Here is a 21,093-nt window from a genome sequence, read left to right as displayed (position 1 = left end):
TTATCATTGTCATTCGTTTTATCTTGACTAGCATGATTAATTGAGGTTTCATCATAGTATTCATCACTAGAGTTGTCAATAAGTAAATCATCATCACCTAGCAAGTCATCTTCATCACTATTGAAATCAACATACTCTGGGTGTGTTACCTTTGGGCCTTTAGCCATGAAGCATCTTCCAAGTCCCTCATTTGGTGAGTCAAATATGTCCTAGGAGTTGGTTGACACAAGTGCTAGACCGGCAACACCTTCATCTTGAGTATGTTCGGAGTCGGAGTGATAGCTTCTCTCGGAGTGATGGTTAGAGTCGGAACCGGATACCCATTCACCAACATGAGCTTGATGTCTTCGTTTTGTGTAGCTCCTTGATGACTTGTCCTTCCTTTCCGAATCCTTGCTTCTCCGGGATGTTCTTCGTTCATAACAATCATCTCTACTCCTTCTCTCTCTTGGCGGTGATTCTTCTCTTCTACTTCTCCTTTTAGGTGATTCTTCTCTTCTTTTGTAGGGAGCCGTACACTCATTGGAATATTGTCCGGGTCTTCCACAATTGTAGCAATTACCCTCTCGACTGGAAGATCTTTTGTCATTGTAGGATCTTGACTTGGAGCTTCTTTCCTTGCTTCTACTCTTGTAGAATTTGTTGAAGTTCTTCACCATTAGGCTCAATTCTTCATTGAAGGTTTGTTTTTCACTTGATGATGTGGGGGCTTCACATGAGTCTTTGTAAGCACCACTTGACTTGTTGTGGAGCTCCTCCTTATCCTTGAGTGACATCTCATGAGCAACAATTCTTCCAATGACCTCCGTTGGCTTGAGATTCTTGTAATTTGGCATCATTTGGATCAATGTGCGCACGGTATCATATTTTCCATCCAATGCTCTTAGAATCTTCTTGATGATGAATCTGTCGGTCATCTCTTCACTTCCTAAGCCGGCAATCTCATTTGTAATGAGAGCAAGCCTAGAGTACATTTCAGCGGCACCTTCACCATCCTTCATTTTGAACTTGTCAAGTTGACTTTGAAGCACATCCAACTTGGAATCCTTGACGGAGTCGGTACCTTCATGCATATCAATCAAAGTGTCCCAAATTTCCTTTGCATTCTCAAGACGGTTGATTTTGTTAAATTCTTTGGGGCATAATCCGTTGAAGAGGATATCACAGGCTTGAGCGTTGTATTGCAGCATCTTCAACTCATCTGCGCTAGCTTCATGGTTCGGTTCTCTCCCATCAAAGAATTCACCTTGCAAGCCAATACACACAATAGCCCAAACAGCGGGGTTATGTCCGAGGATATGCATTTTCATCTTATGTTTCCAACTAGCAAAATTAGTACCATCAAAGTAAGGACCTCTACGGTGACAGTTTCTCTCGCTAGATGCCATACTCTCATAGGTTGTGAAACCAAGTCTATGACCACCAAAAGCTATGGAAATCAAAGCAAATGGAGACCAAGGCTCTGATACCACTTGTAGGATCAGAAGTATGTCTAGAGGGGGGGTGATTAGACTACTTGACCTAATAAAAACTTAACTTTTTCCCAATTTTAGTCTTTGGCAGATTTAGCACAAGTCAAGCAATCCTACCATAGTTCAAGCAAGCATGCAAAGAGTTTATGAGCAACGGAAAATAAAGCATGCAACTTGCAAGAATGTAAAGGGAAGGGTTTGGAGAATTCAAACACAATTGGACACACAAATATTTTTGTCGTGGTTACGATAGGTGGTGCTATCATACATCCACGTTGATGGAGACTTCAACCCACGAAGGGTAATGGCTGCGCGAGTCCACGTAGGGCTCCACCCAAGAAGGGTCCACGAAGAAGCAACCTTGCTTATCCCACCATGGCCGTCGCCCACGAAGGACTTTCCTCACTAGCACTAGATCTTCACGAAGTAGGCGATCTCCTTGCCCTTAAAAACTCCTTGGTTCAACTCCACAATCTTGTCGGAGGCTCCCAAGTGACACCTAGCCAATCTAGGAGACACCACTCTCCAAGAAGTAACAAATGGTGTGTTGATGATGAACTCCTTGCTCTTGTGCTTCAAATGATAGTCTCCCCAACACTCAACTCTCTCTCACAGGATTTTGGATTTGGTGGAAAGAGGATTCGAGCGGAAAGCAACTTGGGGAAGGCTAGAGATCAAGATTCATATGGTAGGAATGGAATATCTTGGTCTCAACACATGAGTAGGTGGTTCTCTCTCGGAAAATGTAAGTTGGAAGTGTAGGTTTGTTCTGATGGCTCTCTCCACGAATGAAGAGGAGGTGGACGGGTATATATAGCCTCCACACAAAAACTAACCGTTACACACAACTTGCCAATCTCGGTGTGACCGAATTCAGAAACTCGGTCGGACCGATTCAGCAAATCTAGTGACCGTTACGATTTTCGGTGGGACCGACATGCAACTCGGTAGGACCGATATGGTTAGGGTTAGGGCATAACGTAATCTCGGTGAGACCGATTACACAAACTCGGTAAGACCGATTTTGGTAATAAGCTAACCAAAGAGTTGGTCATGTAAACTCGGTGGGACCAGTTCGCTCATTTTGGTGGGACCAAAATGTTACGAAAAGGAAACAGAGAGTTTACATTGCAATCTCGGTGGGACCGATCGCTCATCTCGGTGGTACTGAAACGTTTCGAAGGGAAACAGAGAGATTACAATCCCATCTCGGTGGGACCGAGATCCCTATCGGTGAAACCGATTTGCCTAGGGTTTGTGGCAGTGGCTATGACATCCAAACTCGGTGGCGCTGGATAGAAAGAATCGGTGGGGCCGAGTTTGACTTTTGGTTTAGGACATATGTAGATGTGGGAAAGTATTCGAGGGTTTTGGAGCATATCACTAAGCACTATGAAGCAAGAACCTCATTAAGCAACACCTCATCCCTCCTTGATAGTATTGGCTTTTCCTATAGACTCAATGCGATCTTGGATCACTAAAATATAAAATGTAGAGTCTTGAGCTTGAGCCAATGCTTTTTTCCTTAGCATTTTGAGGTGTCCACTTATCACATCCATGCCATGCCATTCATTGAGCTTTTCCTGAAATATTTGTCTTGGAATAATGTTGGCTCAATGAGCTATATGTTGTTAGGAATTACCAAAACCACCTAGGGATAGTTGCACTTTCAAACGCACGCCCATAACCTTCCCTTGTTGGAGGCACTAACAAAAGGCATGACAACAGAACGACTAATGGCCTCCCCATACTAAGGGAAATGTGGTTGCACTTTGCAGCCCGATTCAGTGGCACCAAGACCCGACCAACTTTAGGTTCAAGTTCAATTATCATCAGGTTTAACTTGAAAATAAAATGCTCGAGTCAATATATGCCATGCTTATGCAACCATATATCATGCATCACATATCACTTAGAAACAACAGATCAACCTTATTCAAAGTTCCACTTGCACAAACTCAACTTTCAACATTTCTGGTTCTTACTTACTGGTTATTTATACTCATCACTTTAGTTGGAATTTATCAAATAAAACTTATTATGCATCTAGGGAAAATAATACCAATGATCATATTATCATAGTCATGACAAACTTACTTAGTTCAACTACTCAAGCTATATCTCACTAGTTCAAGCATTCATTTATGTTAACTAAGCATTTTGATCATGACAAACTAAATAACACAAACATTATTTATTTTCATACTATCTGCAATGAATATCATATAAATTCAATAGAAAATCATGGATATTGCAAACACACCATGACAATGTTGTTATGGCTTGCCTTAGTACAGAGGAGCTTCACACTCCTCCTGGATGCCTTCAAGACAAGCTTCACCTTCTGAAAATAAATCAAATGACCAAAGGAAAATATCAAGAACACTTCTGAAAATTACCAAAAATTCTAGACAGCAGAGAAAAATCCCATCTTGGGTGTGCTGCTAGGATTTTCCAGTAAGAACAGAATGCAAAAAGAATCAACTCATTTGGACTTGTAGAATAAAAGTTACAGCTAGTCAAAATTCTGGTCAAATTTGAACTAAATTTGAATTAAAAGAAAATCCAGAGGGGGTGACGTCGAAGGCGTAAACCGGCTGGGCACCACCACACGTACCGCTTTGGGCGCGGCCTGAGTGGCTGACAGTGGGCCCCATCGGTCAGGTAGGAGGGGGACGAGGAGAGAAGAAGAGTCGGGCGGCGCGGCGACAGCGCTTTCTCCGGCGAGGAATGCCCGGCGACGAGATCTGAAAGGATAGGATTGTAGAGGAGATTGAGGTACACCTGCTTGTACCCATAGCGTGGCTAGGGGTGGCCGGACGGGGTCAGAACGGAGCTCTCCAGCAGCGGCAGCGGGCGGAGCTCGTCGGAGATGGTGGTTCCGGCGAAGTAGGGCCAGTCCAGCAGCTCCAACGGCACCAACACGCACCAATGGACCACCACGAACACGCCGGAGTGGTCAGTGGAGCTTGAGCGGCTCTTGAGAGGGAGGGGCAGAGGACGGGGATCGCCAGCAAGCTCGGGGCGGGGACGGGGGCTAGAGGCCTGCCCGGCCGGGCTGCGGCTTCCTACAGTGGTGTGGAGGTGTGCTGAGTGTGTGTACGGAGAGGAACAAGCTCGTGGGAGCTCTATTTATAGGTGAGGCCGAGGCGGGGATCGAGTGCTCGCCAGATCTCTCTGGAGTGTCGCCCAGCGACGAATGGCATCAGTGAGAGGGGGAGAAGATGCCAGATATCGCGCGGGGGCTATAGACGAGCAGCGACGAGCACAGGAGCACGGTACGCGACGAGCACAGGGGCACGGGCGCACTGTTGCCTTAGTTGCGTCATGCTCGTGCTCGTTGCGGCGAGCTCTGGCGTCGGCGAGCGCCAGGCTAGAGTTAATGAGGTGCAAACAAGGATGGGGGCTCGGTTTGGCAAGGTGTGGCGGCCGGGGCAGCGAGCACACGTGAAACAGAGGCGCTGGCGCACGGCAGAGCGCGTCGGCCGCATGCGAACCCCCTTGGACGAACGTGGTCACCGTGTGAACTTTGGCATCAGGCTGAGATAAGCGCAAACACCATGTCTGGCAGGTAGTCCTTACTGGTTTTGGTTGTTTTGCACGGTTGGCTGGGTCACAGGTGAACTATGGGAGTGGTTTTCTTCCTGGCAAGTTTATGGACAAAAACTTGTGAGCTTCACTGAGAAATTTTTAGTGAGAACTAAATGTTGTGCTTTGGGGTTTAGCAATCTCTTAGGAGGATAATCAAGCTCAGAAAATATCATCCCCAAAAGATCAAGCAAAAATATACTTGTTGTGCAAAGTGATCATTGTGTCTAGAATAGAAATGATTTTCTATAACAAAAATATTCCAAAAAGTTATGCAATATTTTTGCTCGGGGCCCTAGGGTTCAAAGAATATTTGTGAATTTATTCAGGATTTTTGGAGCAAGAAAACTAGGGGTTGCTTTGGAGCATACTTCTCTGAAGTGATTTTTAGGGAAGAAAATGAATATTTTTCTTTTATGAAAAATATCCCTTGGGATTTTCTTGGGGTTTTTCAGAGAAGGAAAGGTGAGTTAGAGGTGGATGGGCCACTTGGGTGAAATCAAGGGTAGGCCCAAGTGTTCAAGTCCATTTGAATTGATTCAAAACTCCAAATCCAAAGCAAATGCAAAAGAAAGTCCGGGAAAAGAGAGAAGGCAAATCCAGGCTGTCACAAACCTCCCCCACTTAAGCTGAATCTTGTCCTTGAGATTCGGTTGCTTGGGAAAACAATTCTGGGTAGGTTGTCCTTCAAAGTTCCTCTCTTTCCCAGGTTGCTTCTTCTTTGGTGTGATGCTCCCACTGGACTTTGTAAAACTTGATCGCTTTGCTGCGTGTGACCCTTTCTACCTCATCCAAGATTCTGAACGGTCTCTCCTCATAAGTTAAATCTTTGGCAAGATCAATTTCTGACATATCAGTCCTCTTCTCGGGTGGTGAAATACACCTTCTCAGCTGTGATACGTGGAATACGTTGCGTACTTTCGACAATTCTGGTGGCAATTCCAACTGATAAGCAACTATGCCAACTCGTGTCATGACCGGGAACGGACCAATATATCTTGGTGCCAATTTGCCTCGGGTCTGAAATCTCTTCATGGGTGTGAGTGTGACTCGGAGATACACGTGTCCACCAGGTTCAAAACTGACTTGCCAATGTTTGGCATCATAATAACTTTTCTGTCATGACTTAGCCAGTTGTAGTCTATCTAGAATTTCCTTGACTCGTTTCTCTGCCTCCAATATCATATTAGTACCGAAGATTCGGCTATCTCTGGTTTGAGACCAATTTAATGGAGTGCGGCACTTACGGTCGTACAAAGCTTCAAAGGGTGACATCTTCAGACTGGTTTGAAAACTGTTGTTGTATGAGAATTCCGCATATGGCAGACAATCTTCCCATTTGGGTCCATCGGCTAAGGCACATGCTCGAAGCATATCTTCAAGGATTTGATTTACCCGCTCAGTCTGACCGTCTGTTTGTGGATGATAGGCGGTGCTATATTTGAGAGCGGTCCCCAAAGCTTGATGGAGCCGGGACCAGAATGCGGAGGTAAACAATGAACCTTGGTCCAAAGTGATTGTTTTTGGTACTCCATGCAAACTTACAATCCGGGATACGTATAACTGTGCAAGTTGATCAGCGTGAAAGGTGGTGCGGATGGGAATAAAGTGAGCCACTTTAGTCAGCATGTCCACTATGAACTACATAGCATCATTGCCTTGGTGAGACCTAGGTAGACCAGTGATAAAGTCCATGCAGTCATCATCCCATTTCCATTACGAGATGGGTAGAGGTTGGAGCAGTCTGGCGGGTTTCTGGTGTTCCGCCTTTACTTTGTTGCAGATGTCACAACAAGCGACAAAATATGCGATGTCCCTTTTCATTCCATCCCACCAAAATATCTGTCAAAAGTCTTCGTACATTTTATGCCGCCTGGGTCTATCGAATATGAGGATTCATGTGTGTCGGTGTCAAAACCGGCGGATCTCGGGTAGGGGGTCCCGAACTGTGCGTCTAGGCGGATTGTAACAGGAGACAAGGGACACGATTTTTTACCCAGGTTCGGGCCCTCTTGATGGAGGTAAAACCCTACGTCCTGCTTGATTGATATTGATATTGTGGATGTTTACAAGAGTGGATCTACCACGAGATCAAGGAGGCTAAACCCTAGAAGCTAGCCTATGGTATGATTGTAATGGTTGTTGTTGTGTCCTACGGACTAGAGCCATCCGGTTTATATAGACACCGGAGAGGGCTAGGGTTACATAGAGTCGGTTACAATGGTAGGAGATCTACGTATCCGTATCGCCAAGCTTGCCTTCCACGCCAAGGAAAGTCCCATACGGACACGGGACAAAGTCTTCAATCTTGTATCTTCATAGTCTTGGAGTCCGGTCGATGATGATAGTCCGGCTGATGATAGTTCGGTTGATGATGGTATTCCGGCTATCCGAACACCCCCTAATTCGGGACTCCCTCAGTGTGCTTCTACCAAAATTTTCTTCCTCAAATCTGCTTGCTCAGGTACGCATAAGTCTTGCCTTCGCGCAGACGTTTGCGGTGTCCTTGCAGAATCGTGTCATCAGCCTGTGCCATGCAAATCTCCTCCTCGAGAGTAGGAGTTACTTCCAAAATATTTGCAAGACCGGCATTTACAATTACCAAGTTGAGTTGAGCGATCTCTTGTTGGAGTTCCAGAGGCAATGACTCCATCATGGCATTTAAATTGGCAGGCTTGCGACTGAGGGCATCAGCAACCACGTTGGCTTTTCCTGGATGGTAATTTATTCCCAAATCATAGTACTTGACCAACTCGAACCATCTTCGCTATTGAAGGTTTAAGTCTGGCTGGGTAAATATATATTTGAGACTCTTGTGGTCGGTAAATATTTGACACCTTTTTCCAATGAGGTAATGTCTCCAAATTTTTAGAGAGTGCACAACAGCGGCCAGTTCCAAATCATGTGTAGGATAATTTCCTTCATGTGGTCGTAGCTGGCGAGATGCGGAAGCTAGTACCTTGCCATCTTGCATAAGTACGCACCCAATACCCTTTCTGGATGCATCACAATACACATCAAAGCTACGGTAAATGTCTGGGAGAGTCAGTACTGGTGCTGATGTCAATCTGGTTTTTAACTCGTTAAAGCTCTCCTCGCAATCCTTAGTCCATTCAAACTTCTTATCTTTCTTGAGGAGTTCTGTCATTGGCTTGGCAATTTTGGAGAATCCTTCGATGAACCGATGGTAGTATCTGGCTAATCCAAGAAAACTCCTGATTTCGGATACCGTCGTGGGTGCTGCCCAATCAAGCACATCTTTTACTTTGCTGGGATCCACCGCGATACCTTTTTGCTGATAGAACATGCCCCAGAAATCCGACTTGTTTGAGCCAAAACTCACACTTGCTGAATTTTGCATAAATTTGATGGTCACGGAGTCTCTGTAAGACTGCTCAACGGTGTTCCTTGTGTTCTTCATCACTTCTAGAGTATATGAGAATATCATGGATGAAAACCACCACAAACTTATCCAAGAATTCCATGAACACCTTATTCATCATATGCATGAAAAAGGAGGGGGCATTTGTGAGACCGAAGGATATTCATAAAGACCGTAACGGGTAGTGAATGCGGTATTAGGAATATCTTCCTTCATCTTCAGTTGATGATATCCGGTCCTTAAATCAATCTTGGAAAGTACTTTTGCACTACTGAGCTGATCGAACAAATCATCAATCCTTGGTAGCGGGTATTTGTTCTTGATGGTGATATCGTTCAACTGACGGTAGTCCACACACATTTTGAGACTGCCGTCTTTCTTGTCTACAAATATTGTAGGTGATCCCCAAGGTGACGAGCTTGGGCGAATATACCTTTTTTGCAGCATCTCATCCAACTGTTTCTTCAATTCCACGAGTTCGGAGGAAGGCATCCGATAATACTTTTTGTACAACGGTGCAGTCCCAGGTACAAGATCAATTGCAAACTCAAGCTCTTTGTCTGGAGGCATTCCGGGTAATTCCTCAGGGAATACATCAGGAAATTCACTAACCACAGGAATCAGATCCAATTTTTTGGCTACTGCAGTGAAGACCAGCTTTCTCTTGGGTATGCTTTTGCAGGCATAAAATTTTATGGATTGCCCTTCCTGATTTGTCAGGGTGACTTCTCGGGTTACACAATTTATGCATACTTGATATTGAGTCAACCAGTTCATTCCCAAAATAACATCCATCTTGGCAGACTCGATGACTATCAAAGTGGTTGGAAAACGAACTCCCTTGATATCCATTTCCAAATTTTTGCAGACCAGATGGCTTTTGAACACGGATCTTGGGGATTGAACCAGCATACTTTTTCCCAAAAGCAAGCATGGAAATTTGTTTTGGGCAACGAAACTCCAAGAAATAAAAGAGTGGGAAGCCCCAGAGTCAAATAAAATTATTACAGGTATGTTATTAACGAGAAACGTACCAATGATGTTCGGGGTTTTCCAGTGCTTCATCTATGGAGAGGTTATAAACTTGCCCTTAGACGATCTTCTGGCTATGATAGGGCCCCATGTGATTGACTTGCGGCCAGAATGGGGCATTTGACTTCTTGGGACACTGCCTGGCATAATGTCTGGTCTGGCCACAATTAAAGCATGCATTGTTTTGCTGACGCTCCTCGTGCACTCGGCTGGTCACGACATTCTTGACTTGAGTAGTGGTCTTGTTCACATTCTGCTGCCAATTTGGTTTGTACTCCAGTTGAGTTTGTTGCCAGGTATGAGCCTTCTGTATGGGTTGTTTGTCCTTCTTCAGCTCGAATTTACGCTTGTGGTCATTATTACCGTGACCTGCCACATTGTGATGCTATCCCTTTGCATTGCCATTCTGCTTCTCCTTGCCAGCCTTTTCATCATCAGACTCAGGGTCTTTAGTGTTACCAGAATCAACATATATGACAAGAGCTGCCATGAGCTCCCCCATGTCATTGCAATGGAGCTGAAGCCGCCCCAGCTTCTGTTTGAGGGGAAGGAAACGACAATTTTTCTCCAAAATCAGGACAGCTGAACTGGCATTGATGTTGTCCGACGAGTGGATAATGGCCGAGATCCGGCGTACCCAATGGGCGGTTGATTCTCCCTCACTCTGGACACAAGTGTCTAAATCAAGAATCGACATGGACTGCTTGCATGTATCCTTGAAATTCTGAATAAAGTGTGCCTTCAACTCAGCCCATGATCTGACAGAGTTAGGGGGTAATCCCTTTAGCCAGGTGCGAGCCGGCCCATCCAACATCATTGTGAAATACTTAGCGCGTGCAGTGTCATTGACATCCAACATCTCCATGTCCATCTCGTAGCTCTCAATCCAAGCCTCTGGGGGTTGATCTGCTGTGTAATTGGGTACTTTTCAAGGGCCCTTCAAGTCCTTGGGTAATCACTCATTGCGTAGAGCCGACACTAAACACGGCACACCCAGCGTCCTGGAAATCACCCTGGCTTCTATGGACGTTGAAGGGTTTAATTGGGGTTGGTGGGCCACCAACTAAGCCGCTAGCTCCGCCTCTCGGCGTGCCCTCGCCTGATCTACCAAACGCGGAGCATGATTACCAACCCATGGCGGGTCATGCCCACAGGGCTAGTTACGATGCCGCTCACTACTCGAAACCGTCGGCGACTCAATGTGTTGGGTATAGCTTCGACTCTGACGTGGAGTTGAATGGATTCGATCGCGGCTGTAGGAGTAAGCCGCCTACTGAGCCACCACCGTCTGAAGGAGCTCCACAGCCTTCTGAGCTTCAACCGCCTCAGGAGACTTGCCTGTCACTGGGAGAGCCGCCAATCGTGATGTTGCGGCAATCATGTTGTACAACGGGTTAGAGAAGTGACCCGGAGGTGTTGAGACTCGCTGAGGCGAGGTTAAATCGACACAAGCTGGATCCGCCATGTGGAATCGAGCCCCCGCTCCGGTCCTAGGCGCTTCAGGGGGCCGGGTCAAGCCGAGCGGGTTACTTGGTCCCGCCCCAGGTGTATTGGAAAGATTCCTTGCATCAAACTCATGAGGCAGACGACTCTGGTATCTCCTGTGAAAAACAGTGCTAGATGCATTCTGATCCAAGCTTAAGCGAAAGTTTTCTGCTTGAATCCGCTGCGACTCCACCTCCAAGGCGGCTCGCTCGGCTGCCATCCTAGCACTTTAAGATCCTCCTTATCCTGAGCTATATCATCACCCAATTTTGCAACGTCCACATTATGTTGTGCTTGATTCGCCGGGGTTACCTCCATCGTTAACAAAGTTTCCAAAGCCTCCAATAGTGCAGATAAAACTTGAGCCGGCGGGCACACATGGCCCTTGCCCCGGCTGCCACAGCGGCCGCTGAACCGAAAACCATCGCTGCCGCAATCGACGAATTCTGCACCGGTTGCGTGCCGGCCATGAAGATCGCAACCCTATTTGGCGGCTCACAGGGGTCCGGAATACTGTCGTCATCGGAACAGCCTTGCAATTGATACATGGAATTGGTCTCGCCAGTTGAGGACTCATCATCAGAGTGGATGGCCGTCTCTCCACCGGACACATATCCTTCCTCAAGATCCACTCCATGAGTAAAACCCACGAAAGCACGCTTCACGGCGGTTTGAACCTTGGCGGGTCGTGCGTGCTGAGCCGTCTCGATGATGTTGGTGCTGGCGTCCGGCTCAGGATCTGACTCGCCAAACTTGCCGATGAAGACGTGGATTCAGCCGAAGGGGACCCGGTACCCATATTCGATTGAATTGGCCTCGGGACCCTAGCCGGCATCGTCGATGTAGATTTTGCCGCGACGACTCTTGGTCATCCGGCCCACGGCATATTCCTTGATCCCTGAGAAGCTTCCCTTCAAGAACTCGAAACCACCATGCTCTGGCCCCACGGTGGGCGCCAACTGTCGTGGTTTTAACACGGCAGATGCCCTAGCAAAAGGACTTAGGTGTGGAGCCATCGCAGTTAGGTTAGCTTAAAGGGGTTGAATGGGACAAAGGACATAGAGAATTTTACCCATGTTCAGCCCCTCTCAATGAGGTAAAAGCCTACTCCTGCTTTTGGTTGTATTGCTTGGGTTTCGATTACCAGGGAGCGAATATGCTTGACCTAGTGCTCGATTGATTGTTTCTTGAGTTAACCCGCCGCCGGGTCATCCCTTTCTATACAGGTTAATGCCCAGCAACTTATAGAGTCCCGACCGGCTCACACAAACGTGACCGGCTTGGTTTCTAACTAAACTTGTCTTACAGAACAAGTCATCTCCTGGCGGTTCACACATTTAGGCCTTGAGTCGCCTCCGGGCCTTGAGTCGCCTCCGGGCCTTGGGCCTTCAACAAGCTTGATCCATGAACCGCCAGCTTCATGCTTAAGTCGCCAATGGCATGACCCGGCCCCTCCTGAGCGAGTCATACTTAGGAGTTATATCCCCAATAGTCATCGTGTGCAGAAGGCGGAGACGAAGCACACCACAGACTTCGATGAGAGATGCTCGCATATATGGATGTGGAGAAGGAGCCGAAGCCCTCCTACGTGCCTATCTACCCGCCGTCCGGCATCGACGTTGTGGACATCTCCTATGACTAAGCGTAGCTAGCAATGTCGTAGTACGTAGGTTTATTTTGCATGGTTTGTATGGATATAGGGGATGAAAATATGAGAGAAGAACCAAAGTATGAGACGTGATCGGTCACTATTTGCGCACGTGCCTGGTCGTGTTCACGGGCGTTTGAAGGATCGGATTTACCAAGTCCGGCTCCCAGTAACTGACGAATAGGAATAGTAGGTAATCTCTTTGTAAAAGTATAATACTCCTACGTAGGAATAGGATTTGTGGCAGGCAATAGGTACTTCCGGTGCACGCTGCCGACAGTTCAAGCTAGTGAATCCACTGACCCACCACACGGTTCTTTCCTTTTTTTTCCACCACCGACGACGACGAGTGCGGCTCAGCCAGCTCGTGGGCCGTAGCCCACCAAGGCTTTTAGAGGATAAACTTTTGCACAGGGAGGAAATGAAAAGAGGCCCAGTACAGCCGGTGCTTATTGCAGCCCAAGACCACACTGCAGGTCACCCGTGTCGCCTCCCGCACGGCCCACCCGCTCCGTCTCCAGTCCTCCCCTCCCCAGTCTTTCCTGGCCGCCAGGCACTACAAACCGCCATCCATTCCACCGGCGGGCGGCGGCCGGCGCGGGGGTGGTGCCTTGGAGAGGTTCTCTCCTCGGGTCCCTTCACGGCTAGCTTAGGAGGTACCTACTTCCTCCGTAAAGAAATATAAGAATGTTTAGATCACTAAAATAATGATGTAATACAGAAGGAGTACGTGCCATGACCCGCTGAGCAGTCTGGATGTTGCTCACCTGCACGGCTGCCCCTGCTCCATGCTCATCAACTATAGCCAGTTCTCGTGAAAGGAACAAGGAGAGGGAAGGTACTGCTTGCCTCCGTTTTATTCCTAGTTAGCGCAGCACATTAAGGCGTGGATGTTTGTTCTTCAGTTTTCACCAGCTTATATAGAAGGATGTCTAGGGCTGGGGAATGAGTTCTGTCCAAGTGAATTCTACACTTCAGGTCAGTTTGATGGCTTTCATGTATTTATTTTTGTGCTCTCTGGCATTTGCCAAATTTCTGGGCATTTTTTGACAAGCCACATTCCAATGTTTGTCAACTGACGCATACCATTCTACCTGTGATGTACATTTCTTTTTTGAAGGTGTCACATACTAAGAAATTTGTTAGCTACCCTCTAGATATCTATGGATTAATGGTGGATGGAGTACAGGGGAGAGATTACAACTTGGGGAAGAAGAAGCAGCTAAGAAGAAATGGAGATACAAGCCGCCGCCGTTCAGTTCCTGATCCTAGCCGGGATGGCTGCTCGTTCTGTTATCCCGTGTAGTGAAGCATGGTGGGCTGGGCTTTCATCTATCGCTGGGCCTTCGTCTGTCGCTGGGCCGCACAATGGAAAGGGTCGCTAACAAAATTCCCCTCCAGAAGCAGCGAACAGAGGCACCTAAGTTGGCGCGGGGCGAATCTTTGGGCAATTTTCCACCTTTCCTGCCTGGTTTGGCTGCTCATTTGGTGTCCATCTCCTTGGCAGCTTCGCGCCACCTGTTGACAGAATGGCCGAGAGGTACTGCAGCAAGAAAGCGGTTGTGGCTGGTGGCGAGAACCGCTTAAGCACGCTCCCAGAAGATGTGATCCAGCCGGTGTTGTCGTTCCTGCCCTCGCGTCGAGCCGCGCAGACGTGCGCGCTCGCCACCCGCTGGCGCACCCTCTGCCTCTGGAAGTCTGTGCCATCTCTTCGCATCGATGCCGATGATGAGGCCTACCGGTGTTGCCACGACTTGAAGCGTTTCATCGATGGCTTCCTTCGCTGCCGTGACCCAACACCTCTGCACGAATGTGAGATCCTTTTTGACGATGATCGGGGCTCGGAGCAGTTTCACCCAGACTTTGAGCTGTGGCTCTATTATGCTGTGTCACACAAAGTGAGGGTTCTTCGATTCAAAATCCTAGCTGGCCATGATCCTTTGCAGCTATCTGCCGGGGCTCTCATCTCCGACCACTTGACAACATTAGTTCTTCGTTGTGTCGAGTTCTAGGATTTCTCTCTGGATATGTCGGGCTGTCAGTCACTTGAGGTGCTGGAGATGCACGAGTGTGTAATCAACATTGGGACCGTCTTACCAAAATCCTTAAAACATCTGACAATCAGAGATACAAGTTTTGGCTCTCAGGATTCCCGGTGTCTTACTTCTGCGCTAGGTCTGGTTACCTTGGAAGTTGCTGGCTGTCATGGTTGGACTCCGTTGTTTAAGAGCTTGCCATCACTAGTAGCGGCATTTATAAACACCAGATACGTATGTCTTAAAGGGTTCTTGTGGACATAGTTTCAATGGGTACTGTGGTCATGAGCTATGTGTGGTGTGCCATGGTAGAGCTGATTTTGTGTTTCTTGAAGGCTTGTCGGGCGCTACGAATTTAGAGTTGACAGCTGAATACTTTATGGTATGCGTGCACTCCTTTCCAGTTGATACGCTTGCTGTTTTGCTAATGCCGTTTGTTGTTTTCTGTTCACCTTGGTATTATCAAATCTTACACTTGAAGTTAGAGCTTCAATTGCCCTTTAATTCTTCACCTCTCGTCTAGATTTTCAGAACAGATATAGAATGGTGCCCCTATGTTTAGCAGGCTAAAAACATTGTTGCTCAGTGACTGGTGTATGGCTAATTACTTATGTGGACTAGTTTTCTTTCTCAAGCACTCACCGGTTCTAGAGGCTTACCCTTGAACACTGTACTTTATCTAAGGTATGATTTTTTGTCTTCTTCTATGTATGATGCCTTGTCTTTGAAATTGCCACGTGCTGCTGATTCATTTCAGTCAACTATTTTGCTTGCAACAGCAATGGTATGGTAAACGACTGAAACCTGCAAGCCAAAGGACAAACTCTTGGTATCAAAACATCTCGAGGCAGTCGAAATCAATCATGTGAAAGCTGGTAAAAGGATTCACCTATTATTGAAGGTCCTTGCTTTCCATTTGGTGAGGTTAGAATGAAAAATGGAAGACCACCTAACTTATTTCAGTGAAAATGTTGTCAGCTGAGAGCGCGCGCCTGCCCGTCATGTTTGTTCACATGAAGTATGAGCTCCCACTGATTCTGTTATGTGGCTCACGTGGATGCCGTTGGGAAGGCTTAAACCCCGCCATCGCGGTCCTGTTGCACGCTTGCTGGTGACCTCAACTCGGCCAGAGTCCGGCACTCAAGCATGAACTGATTAAATTGTTTAAGTCCAACGTTGATTTTGTTCTTTCTAGTAAGCTTTTGTAACAGCATCTAAAGACTATAAAGTAAACTTTGATGACACCTGGAAAGCTGTTTTCGTTGCTTTGTGGTGATTGTTCGAGTTCCTTGCATATGTTGCTTCAAATTTATTCAAACCTCTGACACCTTGGTGGGTTTAAGTTCAGGCATGCATGAATTCTTTCTTTTCTTTTCTCGCGGTTTCGTAAGTTCACTGTGATTTCAGACCCAGGTTATCTGAAAAACATATAGACGAAACTCGTCTCTCAAAGAGATTCAGCCAGATGGACTTTATTGCCCCTGTGATCAAAGAAATCACAGCCAAATATCTACGTTCTATTTATAGCCAGCACAATATCTAGGTTTGTTTTATAGATGAATAAATGTGTACTATATTATACTATTGGAGACTTCTCTCCCGTATGAATTGAATGGTGTACTTTTTTTGTCACACAACTAACATTTTGTTGGTCACAGTGATGGTCTAAATCAGGCTCAAAATACGTGCGGGCACCCTTACACAGAGTATTAGAAACAAAACATATTTATTCCTTCTGAACACGTTCAAAATAACATGATAGAATTCCCGCATAGCGAAAATTACCTTCAATCAATGGGCGACTGATATGAAACAGTACTCTTAGAAGAGCTCTTCGAACGAACAAATGGCTAGTGGAACAGATAAGAAAAAAACACGTTTCATCTGAATGTGGCATGTAAATAAACACATGTACATAAGAAAAAATCAGCACAAACACTGAGCGAACCCAATAAAAATTTGCTATAGAATGTTTTTTTTTTGGAAAGACAAAATCATTGGTAGAATTCGTGCAATATACAGTCTACACTTGCAAAAAGTTATGGCTAGCCACGAACATGACACTGCAGTACCATTTCAAGTTCCATCCTCACTTCTGAGGTTTTAAACCAGCAAAAATTCGGTACAAAACCAAACTAGACTCAAACGAAGCGACCTTCTACATCGACGACGCCTTCTCCAAGCAGCCAAACACACATCACAAAATGTGCACTTTTACCGCCAACCAGCTGCTGAACGGATGCATCAAACCAGATCTGCGCAAAATGATGCTATTTCTTTGCGTTGCCGGAGAAGAGCTTGTGCGCCGCACCGTTCTTCCAAACGTTTCCTTCAGGGCTCACATCATCAGGATGACGAAAATCAAGCATAGCCAATGAGTTGTCGCCCAACCGAGCTCTGAGAAACTTTGATGTCTTCTTTGATTGTTTGCTGTTGTTACTGCTGCTGCTGCTTCCTCCACCCTTGCCCACATACCTACTGGTGCTAGACGCCTTTGAAATGGCAACTGGATCACCTCCAGCAGATAGTGGGTTTCTTTCCTTGGAAGATCGGTACCCATCCTTTGAAAGCACTGCAGCCTCTCCTTCCTGAAGCAATTTCTCTTTCAAGGTAATGGTTTCACAACCGCCATTTTCTTTCAGGCTTTTAGAGCGCATGTTGGCGTAATAGGCCTCAGCAAGTTCGGCCTGCTTCACAGGGTCAGGCAACAAAATAGCCATCTCAGGAACAAGATGCGATATACCAAACTGCTCCACATACGAGAGATACTCTGAAGTACCAATGACACCGTGACGGTATTCACAAGCAATTTCTTTAAACGCAGAGAACCTATCCTCATCCATTCCAAATGCAGCACGCATTCTTTCCACAAGGGCATTGTTCGCTTGCCGAACATCCTCCGCAACAGGCAAAGGTTGGCTGCTTTGAGGTGGCACTTGGTTTTTATTGCCATAAGCTCTACTTGATGATGCCTGGGCAGAGGACCCACCAGAAACAAGATAAGGGGTAGAAACAGAGTGCTTCATCTTGTTTGGAGCTCTGGAATTCCATGCTGAACCGCTGGAGGCAGGTGGCATGAGCCCATTATCTCTTGTCGATTGAGGTTCGATCCGAAGGTGAGAAGACCCAGAGAGATGTAGCCCCTGATCAGGCGTAGGCCATGCCTCGGTGGAAGTGGAAAATTCAGGCACTATCTCAAGATTTTCAGCGGTTTGGGACCGACAAGAATTCAGTACCTCCATGGCGCCCTTCCTAGGTTGCTGAAGCATTGATGCAAATGTGTTCTCAGCAAGACTTTGCAGCCCCTGTTGTGTTGAAGCAGAACCCTTGTTACTTAACCCAGGCAATGGAGGGAATAATGATTCATCACCAAGCCTCGCAGAATCCCTTGAGCTCTGGTTAACAGCCGGTGCATGCTTTGCTTGATGCTTCGCAGAACCCCTTAAGCTCTGATTAACAGCCAGTGCATGCTTTGATTGATGCTCTGAGAGGGGAGGAAACGAGGTTTTTTCAGGAACAGCATCCATCCTAGCATCAGGAATATCCTGGTCTCCAAGAGGAGGAAAAGACAATTGTTCGAGCACGCCACCATTCCCTAAGCTTTGACCAGAACTGGCTGAATTGACACTTGATGACTGTAAAGGACCTGCAACACTATCAACTAGACTTCCAAGGCCATGATGTTCTGCAGTTGCACTGCCATCCCGCTCCCGCTCAGGTGTAGGACATGTCTGGGTGGAAGTGGAAACATGAGGTACTATCTCAGGATTTTCAGCAGTTTGAGGCCGACCAGACTTTAGTACCTTCATGGTGCCCTTCCTAGGTTGTTCAAGCCTTGATGCAAGTGTGTTCTTAGCAAAAGCTTGCAGCCCCTGTTGTGTTGAAGCAGAACCTTTGTTACTTGACCCAGGCAATGGAAGGAACACGTCACCAGACTTTAGTACCTTCACGGTGCCCTTCCTAGGTTGTTCAAGCCTTGATGCAAGTGTGTTCTTAGCAAAAGCTTGCAGCCCCTGTTGTGTTGAAGCAGAACCTTTGTTACTTGACCCAGGCAATGGAAGGAACACATCACCAAGCCTCTCAGAACCCCTTGAGCTCTGATTAAGAGCCAGCGTATTACTTGATTGTTGCTCTGAGAGGGGAGCACACGAGGTTTCATCTGAAACAGCATCCATCCTAGCATCAGGAATATCCCAGCCTTGAAGATGAGGAAAAGACAATTGTTTAAGCACGCGACCATTCCCTAAGCTTCGACGAGAACTGGCCGAACTGACACTTGATGACTGTAAAGGCCCTGCAACACTATCGACTCGACTTCCAAGGCCATGCTCTGCAGTTGCACTGCCATTCCGCTCCCGCTCAGGTGTAGGACATGTGTGGGTGGAAGTGGAAACATGAGGTACCATCTCAGGATTTTGAGCAGTTTGAGGCCGACCAGAATATAGTACCTTTACGGTGCCCTTCCTAGATTGTTGAAGCCTTGATGCAAGAGTGGTCTTAGGAAGACCTTGTAGCCCCTGTTGTGTTGAAGCAGGACACTTGTTACTTGACCCAGGCAATGGAGGGAACAATGATTCATCAGCAAACATCGCGGAACCCCCTGCGCTATCAAGTCGACTTCCAAGGCCATGATCTGCAGTTGCACTGCCATCCACAGGTAATGAGAAATCCCTGTCAGGTCTGTCATGGTGATCATTACGGCCCCTGCCTCTGCCGCGCCTTTGATCGTGCTCATTCCTTTGGTACATAAAACTGGTAGGTATCTGAAGTGCGGCATTCCTCTGGGCACGAGTCATCCGCCCGCCGTGCTCCATAGCATTGTGTCTGTTGATCTCTGCGTCGCTCTGGAAGACAACAAACTTCTTGGCCAAACACGCTTCATCTTCGCAGAGGAAGTGATCCTTCCTAAAATGCATCTCCAGATCGTCGTAGTTGCGGAAATAATCGTAGCTCCCAGGATGGCGCCTCTGACATATGTGGCACGTGTAGTGCTGCCTGGTCATATGCTCGTAAAGCTCATTATCTCCATAGAATGCCCTCTTGCAATACTCGCAGATCGGGTGCCCTGCAAAGCCGCCGCGCTCAACCTCATCGGAACCATCCACCTCCGTGTCGCCTGTTTGCGTGTGCCGGGTCATCTGTTCCTGCGTGTAGAGCTTCTGTTGACAGATGAACACCTTTCTCCCTCCCAAGCAAAGATTGCACATGCGCAGCCCATGCTTGTCGGCCAAATGCCCCCTTAGCAGGCCAATGGTCTTGAAGGTGCTGTCTCTGCCCTTTGCTTGCGCTTGCGCCGCCTGGCCGGCCTGGTCCTCCTCGATTCTTTCGCACACGCTGCAGGAGAGCCGGCACATGGCCCGTATCATCTTGTAGTGGTCGGCGTCGTCGAAGTAGGCCCTTGAATCCTCGTGGTACCAGTGCTCCCCCGCCTTCCCCTCGCTCGCCGCGGCGGGCAGAGCGGAGAAATCGGAGATGACCCTCGTGTAGTCCCCCATGGCCTTGGTGACGAAGACGGAGGGGCAGTCCGTCTTGCAGATGCAGCAGTGACGGTCCCCGACCACGAAGCGGAGGCGGACGACGCAGGTCGAGCACACCTCCCGGTGGCCGCAGGGCCCGTAGGCCACCCACTCGAGCGCGTCCGCGCACACCGCGCAGCTGTCGTCCATCCCGGCGGGCGGCGGGGGTCGGTCGGCGGCGGAATCGGCGGCGGCGAGGAAGGGTTAGGGTTCGGCGGCGGCGGCGGCGGGGTTAGAGAAGGCGAGAAGGTTCGAGACGATGGAGCGGTTTGGCTCTCGGCTTTTCTCCTCTCCGCTGGAGAGAGTTTTTTTCTTTTTTATATAAGTTGGACCGCTGGCCGGAGAGATTTGGTAAGGCGGTGGGGAGACAAGTTGGACACGCTTAAACGGGCCGGCCCACTCGTACGCCTGTGCTGCGTTTCGCACGGAGCGTCAAATAGTAGGCCTCTCGTCTTCCTGCGCGACGCTTCGTGTTGCTCGAGGAAATGAATGCACGGCGATTGCCGGGGAGGCGAGGCGACTCGACGCGGTGACGCTCCATATCCGTTCGCCGCTGACCCGCCGCGTTCCTCTCCCCCACCCACCAGCAGAGAACCCAGAACCGAGATGGGTTAGGGGAGTGAGCGCTCTGCTCACGTCGCGACCCGGAGTGCAGAGCAAACCCGCCGCTGCTGAGGAGCGGGAGCACTCCATCGGACGGCCTCCTGCGCGGCGGCGACCAGAGGTAACTTGGTGCGAATCTTGGCTTTTTTGCCCATCCTTGCCGCCTGTTTGCTCATTCTGTGTCTGCCACCATCGGCAGCTTCTGGGCGGGACACCACCTGTTCGACGGAATGGCCGAGAGGCTCTGCAGCAAGCAAGCCGATGTGGCTGAGAGCGAGGACCGCCTAAGCACGCTGCCGGACAAATTGATCCAGCTGGTGCTGTCGTTCCT

At 48.0% G+C, this 21,093-nt stretch overlaps 1 protein-coding gene across 1 annotated transcript; it reads right to left on the bottom strand.

Moving 5' to 3' along the window:
• Nucleotides 1–16,587: 16,587 nt before the first annotated feature.
• Nucleotides 16,588–20,410, bottom strand: LOC123112986 (uncharacterized). The gene has a single exon (XM_044534086.1). The coding sequence runs from the start codon at nucleotides 20,307–20,309 to the stop codon at nucleotides 16,914–16,916; it is 3,396 nt and encodes a 1,131-aa protein (XP_044390021.1). The 5' UTR covers nucleotides 20,310–20,410; the 3' UTR covers nucleotides 16,588–16,913.
• Between the last annotated feature and the right edge of the window lie 683 nt (nucleotides 20,411–21,093).

Source organism: Triticum aestivum, chromosome 5B (assembly GCF_018294505.1).
Source record: "Triticum aestivum cultivar Chinese Spring chromosome 5B, IWGSC CS RefSeq v2.1, whole genome shotgun sequence".
In the NCBI taxonomy this organism is placed as follows: Eukaryota; Viridiplantae; Streptophyta; class Magnoliopsida; order Poales; family Poaceae; genus Triticum; species Triticum aestivum.
Note: the sequence above shows the minus strand (reverse complement) of the source record. Positions and strands in the feature narration are given on the sequence as shown.